At 57.4% G+C, this 11,846-nt stretch overlaps 1 protein-coding gene across 11 annotated transcripts in view; it reads right to left on the bottom strand.

Annotated features, from left to right (window-relative positions):
• The window catches only part of RALGDS (ral guanine nucleotide dissociation stimulator), a 51,294-nt gene that overhangs the window by 22,902 nt on the left and 16,546 nt on the right, over nucleotides 1-11,846 (bottom strand). For 4 of the 11 annotated variants that reach the window (XM_065529920.1, XM_065529922.1, XM_065529921.1 and 1 more), the window contains exon 1: nucleotides 10,238-10,439. The exons of 2 other annotated variants lie outside the window; for them this stretch is intronic. In XM_065529920.1, coding sequence (XP_065385992.1) covers nucleotides 10,238-10,369 — 132 coding nt within the window. In that variant the 5' untranslated portion in view covers nucleotides 10,370-10,439. Of the gene's footprint in view, nucleotides 1-784; nucleotides 1,083-8,414; nucleotides 8,678-10,237; nucleotides 10,440-11,846 lie in introns of those variants that run through there. 5 more of the 11 variants (XM_065529923.1, XM_074016120.1, XM_065529924.1 and 2 more) reach the window with 2 other exon arrangements.

Below are 11,846 nucleotides of genomic sequence, written 5' to 3'. Positions count from 1 at the left end.
ACCCAGAGACCCAGGGCACACGAGAAACAAGCCCCAGCCCTCACCTGGTCACCCTCCCATTCATCCATCACACGTACACCACTTCCTTCTCTGAATCCTACCCAGTCCTTACAGATTCAGGGTGCTGGCACTCTTTCCAGTTAAGCAGAAACAAGTCTCGCCCGCTCTGGGCCTGGGCTACCCTCCTCCGCTCACCACCAGGACATCTGGTCCCACGTGTTGGAGGCCTGCTGCTCCGCCTCATTCCGCGACCCTCCCCCCAAACCCGCCCCGCTGTCCCTGGTCACCAGATCCACATCTGCCCCAAGTAGGGTCTGTCTGGAAGGCCCCTATGGTCTCATCACCTCTGAGGATTCTAGGATTCGGCCCTCCCGACCACTTGTTCCACACCTGCATTGGAAAGGCTAACGACGTGGTGCAGGCCCTGGGTGGGCAACTGGGTGAAATAAGGCACAGGCCACCGATGTAAACAGTGACAATGCCGCAGGAAAAGGTCCACCTGGGTTGCGGGGACTCGGTGACAGCAGGACCTGGGACGGTATTGAGGGGGGCAAAATCCCAGCCGTGGTCCCTACTGTTGGACGGGGCGGGGCGGCAGCCCCCTGGCCCACCCTGCTGGCTGATTTCTGCAGAAGGCCCCGACCCCCACCTACGGAGGAGGGAGGAGAGAGGCGGCCCGCTAGGATAGCCCGGCCCCGTCCAGGGCTCGCCCCGGCCTGCCCAGCTCTGCCGTGGGTGGGGAGACTCCGACGCATCCCCCACCCGACCGCCCCAGCTCACCCACCTCCGGGCGCGGCAGGTCGGGGTCGAGCTGCGTGAAGCTGTGCAGCACCACCGGGCAGCTGTCGGGGACGCCCACCTCCAGGCGCACGGCGTCCCACACGCTGCGGCTCCGCCGGGAGCCCGGAAACAGCGGCTCGGCGCCGCCAACAGGCCCGGCCGCCTCGGCCCACATGCGCTGCACCATGGAAGGCTCGTGGCAGGGGCCGGGCCGCGGGACCCGGGGCAGCGCGGGCGCGGGGCCGGCCCGGCGCGCGGCGGGGGCGGCGGCGCAGCCCGCGCGACTGGGCTTTGCCTCCGCTGTGAGCCCGCGGCCCGGCCCCTGCTGATGTCAGGCTGGGGGCGGAGCCGGAGGGGTGAGGAGGGCGGGGCCAGGGAGGGGCGGGACCGGAGAGGCCCAGGGACGCGTGCGTGCGTGCGCGCGCCCGCGGCCCCGCCCTCGCCGAGGTCAGACCCGGGAGCCTGGAGGGGCGGAGTCTGAACAAAGAGGGCGGGGCCGGGGAGGTCGAGGGGCGCGCGTTGGCTGGGTCTCCCTAAAGGGCCTGTTGTCACGTGTGTCGTCGGGCCTTGGGTACCCCGCTTAGGCACCGTCTGCGTGTTACGCTGCTGCAGTGCGTGGGTTGTGTAGGTCTGAAATCTGTACGTGCTTATGATGTGTGGGGAAGCTGCCCTGGTGTCGCCAACCCCGAATTCCAGCAAAGCCTCTCCCCAGCTCTGTGGCCTTCCACAAGTTGCTTAACCCCTCTGAACCTCACTGTTTCTTCATCTGCAAAATCTGGGTAGTGAAAATGACTTCCTCAAACAACTGCGGGGAGGATGACATTACGTGAGGGACATAAAGCACTCAGCACCTGCACCTGACTACAGGCTCATGCGGAGTTTGGAGAGGCTGACTATGTGTTCAGTGACCATGTCAGTGCAATTGGAAATCCTGAGTGTGGGGCTGTGTGTGCAGTGGGGGAAAGAGTGGGGCCCTACCATTTTGGGGGTAAAGCCCCATACTATCCCCTTTCAGCCTTACAGACACCCTCAGAGGAGGGGAAGTCAGGGAGGTGGGGGAGAGCGGGAGGCGCCAAGGTTGGGGCTGAGAGGCAACTGAAGAGGAAGGCATCAAGAGTGACAATGCTGGGCAGATCACATGGCTGCGGGGCCTGTTAGCTGGGGCTGCTTGTCGCTTGGACATCCCTGGTCTCAGGGTGGAGTGGGGCTGCTGGGGCTGAAGGGGAAGCAGGGACAGGGAGATCCTCAACTACTCTTTCTGGAAGCCAGTGAGGAAGGAAGACAACCTGGGGCTTAACAGCAGGGCCAGGAGAGTGGATGAACTGCGCCTGCCCCGGCCTCAGCCCTCAGTCCTCAGGGAGGCCAGCAATCGCTGCCAGCAGCCCTGGCCATGCCAACCTCCCCACTGGTCCGTACCATTGGGCCTCAGTTTCTCCATCTGTAAACTGAGAGGGCGGGACCAGACAGCACATTCCACGAGCACATCTTGCCCCCTTCCCAAGTGCCAATCCTCAGACACCCACGGAAAACGCTTCCACTGTGACTGGAGTGAGGTGGCAGGTCATCCTTTCAGAACCAGACCCCCATGTGCACACGACTAGAAGGGCCTACTTCACAAAAATTATGGTGGTAAGTTGCAGCTGGGTAGAGAAGCTATACTGGCTTTCATTTTACTTCCCTGAATTTCTAATTTCTAAAATCAGTATTTTAATAACCAGCTGTATGTGATAAATGCTGTTTTTGATTGTTTTTTAGACAGAGTCTCGCTCTGTCACTCAGGCTGGAGTGCAGTGGTGTGATCTCGGCTCACTGCAGTCTCCGCCTCTTGGGTTCATGTGATTCTCCTGCCTCAGCCTCTCGAGGAGCTGGGATTACAGGCACCCGCCACCATGCACAGCTAGTTTTGTATTTTTCATACAGACAGGGTTTCGCCATGTTGGCCAGGCTGGTCTTGAACTTCTGGCCTCAAGTGAAGCGCTCTCCTTGGCATCCCAAAGAGCTGGGATTACAGGCATGAGCACCACGCCCAGCCTGTTTTTGTTTTTTTTTAAGAAGCAACATGGGTAGATTTGATTTGGGATGGAGATCCCTAGAGGCTGTTTAGGAAGCCTCCAAGCCCTTTGGCCAGGGAGGGTAATGTAGGTGAGGCACATTTAGAGGCAGGAGGTTCCCACAGGGCCACAAAGAGGTGACCTAGACACTGCCCTCTGGCTCTAAGCTCCTCCTCCTCCCATCCCTTTCTCCTGGGGCCAAGCTCCCAGTGCCTCCAGAAACTGAAAGTCCAGACGCTGCCTGCCACGGACTTTATCTCCTCTGCTCTTTATCTCCTTCGCTGAGTGATGGGCCTGGGAACAAGCGCCCACCCGTTTTATAGCCCAGAAGGACAAGTGACTCATGAGGACACAGAAGAGTCACCACTATTCTGGCCTTGAAGGTCCTGGGTGCTGGGGCGAGGGGTGGTCCCAAGGAGGCTGGAAAGGTGAAGAATAAAGAATTCATTACACTTAAACCCTCCAACGCGGCTGGCCTGACTCCTTCCCATCTGACTGTATCATCTACAGGAGCCAGGGTTGGGGAGGGCATTACTTAGCCAGTCCCTCTGGCTGGTGTCTGTTTTTACAAAGTTCCTCTTCCTGCCTTGTTCACCTACCTTTGGGACTCCCCTCCCAACTCCTGGGAAGCCTGATCACTGCTCTGGCTGTACATGAGACACACACACACACACAGAGACAGACACGGGCGCACACATATACAGAGACACACACACGGAGACATAGGGACAGAGACATACATACACACACACAGACAGGGACACACAGACAGACATACATACTTGGAGACAGACAAAGAGACTGGGCGTGGTGGCTCATGCCTGTAACCCAGAGCTTAGGGAGGCAGAGGCAGGATTTCTTGAGCCCAGAAATTGGAGACCAGCCTGGGCAACATAGCAAGACTCCATTCTCCACAAAAGGGGAAAAAACAAGTTTGAGATAGACACAGACATACACAGATCTAGAGACATAGACACATAGAGAAACACACACATAGAGACAGAGACACAGATACACACACCCCACTAATGAATGTACTGGTAAAGTTCCCTGCATAGGATGTGTTGCCCAATGCCCCCAGATCAGGCAGGCCTGACTGCTCCACAGTGTTAGCAACCGGGCTTGGCATTCATGGGACGCCTCCTGCATGCAAGACCCTCTCCTGAGGCCTCCTGTGTCTCCTGTACGCTGTGGGGACACCCTAACCAAGGGCAAGGCCATCCTGGGACAGCACATGTCACCAGTGGAGGAACATAGCACCACTCACAGTGTTCTCCTCAAAACCCAAACCTAAATCAAAGCAGGCCTCTGCATATAACTGCCATTTTGGGGATTACAGGGGACAGAGAAACATGTTCAACACACCACAAGGCTGCAATCCACAAATCCAGGCTGTGGGAACCTCTACAGGACACACAACCCAGTTTCTTCAACAAATACATTTCAGAGGAAAAAGAAAGGGGAAACTAGATTAAAAGAAGGGTAAGAGACATCTAACAAATGCAATGTGTGGATTTTGGATCATGATGTCAGCAAGACAACTGTTTAAAAAAAAAAAAACAACTACAAGACACGTGGATTGTCTGAACACTGCTGCATATGGATGACATTAGACATCTTTTTAGGTGTGAGAATGGTGTTGCGGTCACTAGCAGAGTTACATCTTGGGCTATCTGTGGATGGTATCACATGCCTGGGATTCATGTAAACGTCTCCAGGGATGGGCAGGGAGTGGGGCAGTGAGAGGTGAACAAGAGTGGCCCTGCATCGATGGTTGTGAAAGCTGGGGGTCTTTATGTAATTTTCTCTATTTTTGTGGGTTGTGAAAGCTGGGGGTCTTTATGTAATTTTCTCTATTTTTGTGTCTATTTGGAATTACCCATAATAAAAGTTATAAGAAGAAAAATGGCCGGACGCAGTGGCTCACGCCTGGAATCCCAGCACTTTGGGAGGTTGAGCTGGGTGGATCACTTGAGGTCAGGAGTTCGAGACCAGCCCGGCCAACATGGTGAAACCTCGTCTCTACTAAAAATACAAAAAAATTAGCCTGGCATGGTGACGCGTGCCTGTAATCCCAGCTACTCGGGAGGCTGAGGCAGGAGAATCGCTTGAACCTGGGAGGTGGAGGTTGCAGTGAGCCGAGATTGCACCACCGCACTCCAGTCTGGGCGACAGAGTGAGACTCCATCTCAAAAAAGAAGAAGAAAAAGGACACAGCTTGAGACTTGCCCTCTGATACCTCTGAGGCTCCCAGCAGTCCTCCAGAGAGGACTACAAACTTCTGACCCCAGGCAGTGACACGTGGCCAGGCTCACCATTTCCTGTATTACCCTCTGTGTGCTCAGGGGTCACTGATGGCATCTTTACTACAAAAGGGGTTGGGGGCCCTGCTGCGGGGACTGAGACGGTGGGCAGCTAGAACCCAAGTCCAGATGCCCAGATGGGGCTGTCAGAGGCGGCTGGGGCAGCCCGGGTCAACTTGAGTGGGTTTGACGCTCAAGGCTATTGACAACCCTGTGCTTGGCTGTTGGAGCCTCTGCTGGGAGGAACTAGGGACTCTCGACAGCACTACGCACTGTCCGGAAGTGGGGGTTCTTAGGAATCAGCGTCGGTCCCTTCCTCCCTCCTGCTCCCGCTCATGCCCCCCACCTCCCACCTAGCCTTCCCAGGTTCCCAACCTCCCCCTGGGACATGCACCTGCCTTTCCTTGGGGGCTACAACCACAAGCCCCTGGAAAGCACAGCTGCACAGACCTTTCGGAAGCTGGGACGCTGCTCGCAGGAGAACTTAAAAAGGCAGGCTGTGAACTGACAGATGGCAGCCAGCTCCCGCCCACACATGTGTTTTGTTTGGCTTGCGAAGTGTTTTTAAAATTTTAAGCCAACAGTAAAAGGTCAGGTGATTTCATATAAAAATCCACATTTCCCACTTTTCCTGTAACTCTGGCTGACCTGACCACAGCGGGTCTGTGTTCCCGAGTGTCGCCGGAAGCTGACTGCAGCTGCCTCCTGTAGCCAGGGCATGTGTGGGGATTGCTCTGACAACTGTCCCCCACTCCTGCAGTGCCCAGTGCCCGACACCCAGGGGAGTCACTGCCACCCTGGAGGGGCCACCAATTCAACAATGTGACAGCCCGAAGTGGAGGGAAGCAGAGGAGGAAGAGACAGAGGGGGACACACAGATGGAAACTGAGCCCAAGAACCAAGAGTGAGCCTGAGGACCACAGCGAGGGACAGCGCGAGAGGGAGGCAGCAGGCAGATGGAGGCGAGGAGAGACTCCCTGGGCATCTTACGTCACTCCTCAGCCCCTGAGCAGCTGTCTCATTTAAGGAAAATATGTGTTCAGGCTGGAACTCTGTGGTCCCTCTTCTCCCTGCTCCCATACCCAGACACTGTGGCCAGTGGGTTCTTGATCCCACTGCCCTCAGGCAGAAGACCACTGGCTCGGTGTGGTCCTAGCTTCCCCCTCCAGGCTCCCTCTCGGCAGAACTGCTGCAGCTCCTTCTTCACGCTGCCCCTTCTCTCTGGCTGGTCCTTCCCTCCTTCCACCCGTTCCTCGGCCGGTACATCCTTGGCCAGTACCTGAGAGGCGGATCATAAAAGCTGCCCCTGTGGACCTTCAAGTCGGGACCCAGGCCTGCCTTTAGGCAAGATCCCAGGGAATGGGTTTTGGGCCTGGGGTGCAGTTCTAGGGACTGCCAGACACACAGCAGTTCAGAGCGGGAACCGGGCACAAGGCAGTGTCTGGGTGACTGTGGCCTTTGGCTATCACCCTTTCCAACCTGGGCTCGGCCAAGGCCGGGAGGAAAGGCAGCCAGGTATCCAGACTCAGGTCAGGCCCTGGTGGAAAACCTGTCACCTCCTGTTGGGCAGGTGGAGGTCACTGACCCCTTTCTGTCTCTTGTGATCTATATTTAGAGCCTGGGGAGGACATGAAAAGGGTGAGGCCTGGACACGCTCCTCGGTCATTTCCCAACACTGGCGTCACCATTCCTAGCCTGCCTAGGTCCTGGGGTGGCCTCTGTGGACGGGTGAGCACACACCTTGGCAGGAGGTGACGCAGCTGGACCACGCGTGGGAACTCCCGGCACAGCAGGCGGGCCTGGCTCAGCCCCACCTCCCCTGCCACTGGGTTCCTGGCAACCTCTGGTAGCTTCTTCCTCCTCCTTCTATCCCCAGGATGCAGGGGTCCCCACAGGCGAGAGGCTGAACTCAGAGCTAGCCAGGTGAAAAGCGAAGCACCGAACCACTGAAATCTCCAGGAGACCACACTGGGTGGCGGGGTGACAGCAACCCTCTGACCTCACAGGGCGCTGCTGTCTCAGCACAACCGGAACAAGGTGTGCCAATGGCGGGAGCAGCGGAAACAGCCCTGGATGGGGATGCAGAGGGCTCCGGATCAGCCTGGGACTCGCTGTGGGGCACTGCTGTCATCCTCTGAAAATGGGTACACCCACAGCATATTGAGGGGTAGGCACGCAGAGGAGCAAATGTGATAAATGCATCCATGGGCTGCAAACCGGGGGCCGCTCGGACAGCTGTCCCCCACTCCTGCAGTGCTCGCTGCCTGGCACCACGACGAGTCACTGCCACCCCCAAGGGGCTACCAATTCAACATGTGACAGCCTGACGTGGAGGGAAGCAGAGGAGAGAGGAAGACATAGAGGGAAACTGAGCCTAAGACCCAAAAGTGAGCCGGAGGACCACAGCGGGAGAGGGAGACAGCAGGCAGACGGAGGTGAGGAGAGAGAGTGGCAGAGGGGCTGCGGGGGCGCTGTGCACACCTGGCTGAGGAAGGGACCAAAGGCCCAGAGGGTCCTATAATCTCAGCCTAGTACCTGTCCCCAAGCCCGGGGGCCCTGATCAGGAGGCAGCGACGTCTATCCCACAGCTGTGATAGGCGGGGCACATCACACCCCGAGGGGCCCCAGCATCCATGGTCTCCCCTCCTGTAGGGTGGTCAGCCGCCAGCCTGGCCCCGGACTCCTTGGAAATGCTCCACAAAGTGCCAGCTGGAAATGTCATAGCACAGGGGGCCTTGGGATGAGCCAGCCCCAAGGGGTCATTCTTTCTTGTGGGTTTGGGGAACTCTTTTAAGATCTGGAGCACAGATTCAGGTTCCAGTGCCTGTCCTGTGTCTTCCTAGCCTTAGTTTCACCTCTCGGGGCCTCAGTTTCTCCATCAGTAAAATGAGGACAGTAACCGTCATAGCACCGGGCTCTCAGGCTTCTCAGGAGAGCAGACAGTGAAGTAGTGCACAGAAGTCCTTGGTAATCCAAGAAGCACTCTCCGGACAGAGCTTCCGGGACAGCCCACAGCCACCCTGGACCGACCCACGGAGCACGGGGCAGCCGGGGAGGCCAAGTGGGTGCACACAGGCACCAGCAGCAGAGCAGACCCCCAGTCTCCTCTCTCATACCCGAGATGGGAGATGAAGACTCCACTGCGAGTTCCAAACTCCTCCAACCAGTTCTGATGGGGAAGAAGGGGAGTCCTGGGAAAGCAACTCCTGCGCCCCTGGGGCCCGGCGGTGACCCACCCAGCCTCTCCCCGGCAGAAGCACTGGTTGCCCTGGAAACTCACCTCAGTGGTGGCCGGTGGTGGCAGAGGTGCCAGCCAAGGTGTCGGGCTTTGGAGAGCGGCACGGCGGGCGATGGCCCTCCTCCTGGCAGTCACCACAGAGACACACGCAAAGAACACGGAGCCCTTCCCCACTCTGGGCACGGCAGGCCTGGCACAAACCTGGCCTGCTTCCCGGGCCATGGTGGGGCGAGAGCCAGGTGGGAAGTGGGCCCTGCGGGAGGCCCTCTGCCAGTGTGCTTGTCACCTACGTGCCTTAGTGGAGTGGAGCACCCGAGTGCCTAGGCCTGGTGTCACCCGCGTGGCTGTCATACCTGCTCCTGTGACAGGCAGGGCCAGGAATTCCCGCTTGTACCAGGCCATGGGCCAGCCGAGGACAAGTGGAGAGGCTGCCCCAAGCTAGCCCAGCTTTCTCCCTTAATTCTCCAAGCTCCCACTCCCATTCCTTCTGTGTCAGGGGACTGGAAACCACCACATAGAGTCAGAAAGGTGACAGATACAAGTAACCAAATCAAAACAGGGCTCAGTCAGCAGAGCTACCAGGTGGATGTGAGTGTAGCCAGAGGCACTGGGAGGCAGGCAGGAGACCCCTACTCACTTGTTCTGGAAGGCTTCCCCGCCCCCTAGACCTGAGCTCCTCCATCCCTGGCACCCAGGCACGAGATTTCCTTTCTTCTTTTTTTTTTTCTCCTGAAATGGAATCTCTCTCTGTCGCCCAGGCTGGAGTGCAGTGGTGCGATCTCGGCTCACTATAACCTCCGCCTCCCAGTTCAAGTGATTCTCCTGCCTCAGCCTCCCGAGTATCTGGGATTACAGGCACATGCCACCATACTCAGCTAATTTTTTTTTTTTCTTTTGGGACATCGTCTCACTGTGTCACCCAGGCTGGAGTACAATGGCGTAGTCTCAGCTCACTGCACCTTCGCCTCCCGGGTTCAAGCAATTCTCCTGCCTCAGCCCCCCAAGTAGCTGGGACTATAGACACGTGCCACCACACCCGGCTAATTTTTGTATTTTTAGTAGAGACGGGGTTTCACTATGTTGGCCAGGCTGGTCTCGAACTCCTGACCTCATGATCTGCCTGCCTCAGTCTCCCAAAGTGCTGGGATTACAGGTGTGAGCCACCGCGCTCAGCCACTTGGCTAATTTTTTTGTATTTTTATTAGAGATGGGGTTTTGCCATGTTGGCTAGGCTGGTCTCGAACTCTTGACCTCAGGTGATCCATCTGACTTGGCCTTCCAAAGTGGTAAGATTTCAGGCATGAGCCACCGCACCTAGCCACAAGATTTCATTTTAACTGGGCACAGGGGTGGGGGTTGCCAACTGTTTCATTAAGTAGGATGGTAAAAAATAATAATATCACCAGCACTACTCCCACCATTCAGAAAAAACACTACCGCAGGTAACAAGAAAGGGCTGCCATCAGAAAGAAGGGCAGCCATGAAATGAGCACATTTGACTTTTAGAATAATTTACTAGAGTGACTACTGGAGTTGTAAACAACCACCACCACCACCACAACACAAAATTTACCACCTTGTCCCCATCCCTGTTTTTCTTATTTTGCTTCAAACCAGCCATTGGAAGCCATCGGACGCATCCAACACACCCATCTGACAAGTGGAAAGATGAGCCCCAGAGAGAGCTGGGACTTGCCCAAGATCTCACAGGAAAACCCAGGACTCACGTCTGTCCAGCCGCTCTGCAAAGCTTGCAGACGCTCCCTCCATCCTGACCTGGGGGTAAGAACACTCAGAGCCCCAACCCCAAAGCCCAGAGATGCCAGGGTGTAGTCAGAGGCCAAGGGTCTCAGCTACTTCCTTACCTTCCTGGGACCCTGGCCGGGTGGATGCCCAGTCCCTGGCTGTAAGTGGAGGGCACAGGGCAGGGAGCAGGACAGCAGAGGCAGGGAGGAGGGGGTGTGGGCAGGGGCTGTGGAGGGCCCCCACAGGCACATCAGGCCCCGGGGCCCAGCGTCTCGCCCAGACACTGCCCCAGCAGCAGCTTGCTTCCAGCTCTGCTCCTCTGAGCATCTCACATCCTCTTCCGGTGGCTTTGTGGGCCTCAGGGGACCCAGCTGAGCAGGCAGTTCAGGGCCTGGGAGCTCTGCCACCCTTGGGGTGGGGACTCTCAGGGGATGTGGGTGGACATCTGGGGGTGGGGCCAGGCTGGGCTGGAGGGGCATCAGATAAATGGAGCTAGAGGGTCATTTCAGGGGGGCCCTGGAGCAGCCACTTTCCTGCCTCCCTGGACTCACCCTGCGGTCAGAACAAATCACCTCTGCTAAAATCCCTGCACCATTTCTGTCCCACCCAGAAGAGAATCCCAAGTCCTCACCTGCCCACAGCCCCCTCCTACTAACTCCAGCTGCCAGCATCCTCTGCTGGGAACTATGTTCTTACCCCTTGGTCTCAGGACTCGGTCCCCACTCAGAGCAGCCTTCTCCAACACCCCTGTCTTAATGCACCAACACCATCCCTGACCATCCCTGCCCCAGCCACCCCATTCCCTGTCCTTTTTCCATCTGGCACACTTCCTCCTGTGGGCCAGGCTCCAAGGCCCTGTCCCCTGGGAAAGTCAGGCGTCACCTCTGACCTCTCTCGCACACAGTGACTCAACCTTTAGCTTCGAGAAATAGTAGAGCCAGCCAGGCTGTGAACCGGTCAGCCCAGGATTGAAATTCCGATCCCCAGGGACTCTGGAACCCTGGGCCAGTGATTTAGCATCTCTGGGCCTCAGTTTGCTCCTCTGTAAAATGGGCACAAGGGCGCTGGAGGATTCCACAATAACTCAGCATGGGCTTGGCTCATGGTCGTGCTTGGCAGATGTGCAACAATCATCTCCCACAGGGATTTAAGGAGTTCAGGTGCCACAGGGTCACATGCCTGCCCCAGTGCCAGGCACATAACAGACATTTGATCAATGTTGGTGGGTGCTGCCCCTGTGCCAGGAGTGCCATAGCCTGACTCCATCCCTGACAGCAAGGTCCAGATGGCAGTCCAGGGTCTGCCCAGTGCTCAGAGTGTGGCTTGTATCTGGATCCTAGCAGATAGCTCGGAAATGTTTGCTGATGTAGAAGCACACACAGATGGGTACTGCAAGGCACCCCCGGCGATCGGGCTGCCAGCCGCCATCCCCGGGAGAGGAGACCAGCGAAGAGGACGCTGTCTGGGTACACACTCTTAACGGGAAAGAAGCCCTGTGCAGACAGGCAGGATCTGGGTGAGGCAGGCGGCAGGGGTTGGTATCCGAGCAGGGATCCGAGACTGTCCCCAGCTTCGGCCTCTCACTCCGGTGTCGCCAACTGCCTGGCCATGTGACCGTGGGCACTGTGTGGTGTGGTTCGGCTGCCGCTCCAAGTTTAACAGGGAGCTCACCACGTGGTTTGGGGGGGTGGGGAGGGTTTCCCTGAGCCTCGGTTTCCTTGTATGTAA

This window comes from Macaca fascicularis, chromosome 15 (genome assembly GCF_037993035.2).
Source record: "Macaca fascicularis isolate 582-1 chromosome 15, T2T-MFA8v1.1".
NCBI classification, from domain to species: domain Eukaryota; kingdom Metazoa; phylum Chordata; class Mammalia; order Primates; family Cercopithecidae; genus Macaca; species Macaca fascicularis.
The sequence above is the reverse complement of the archived record's forward strand: the minus strand, read 5'-3'. Positions and strand labels throughout refer to the sequence as shown.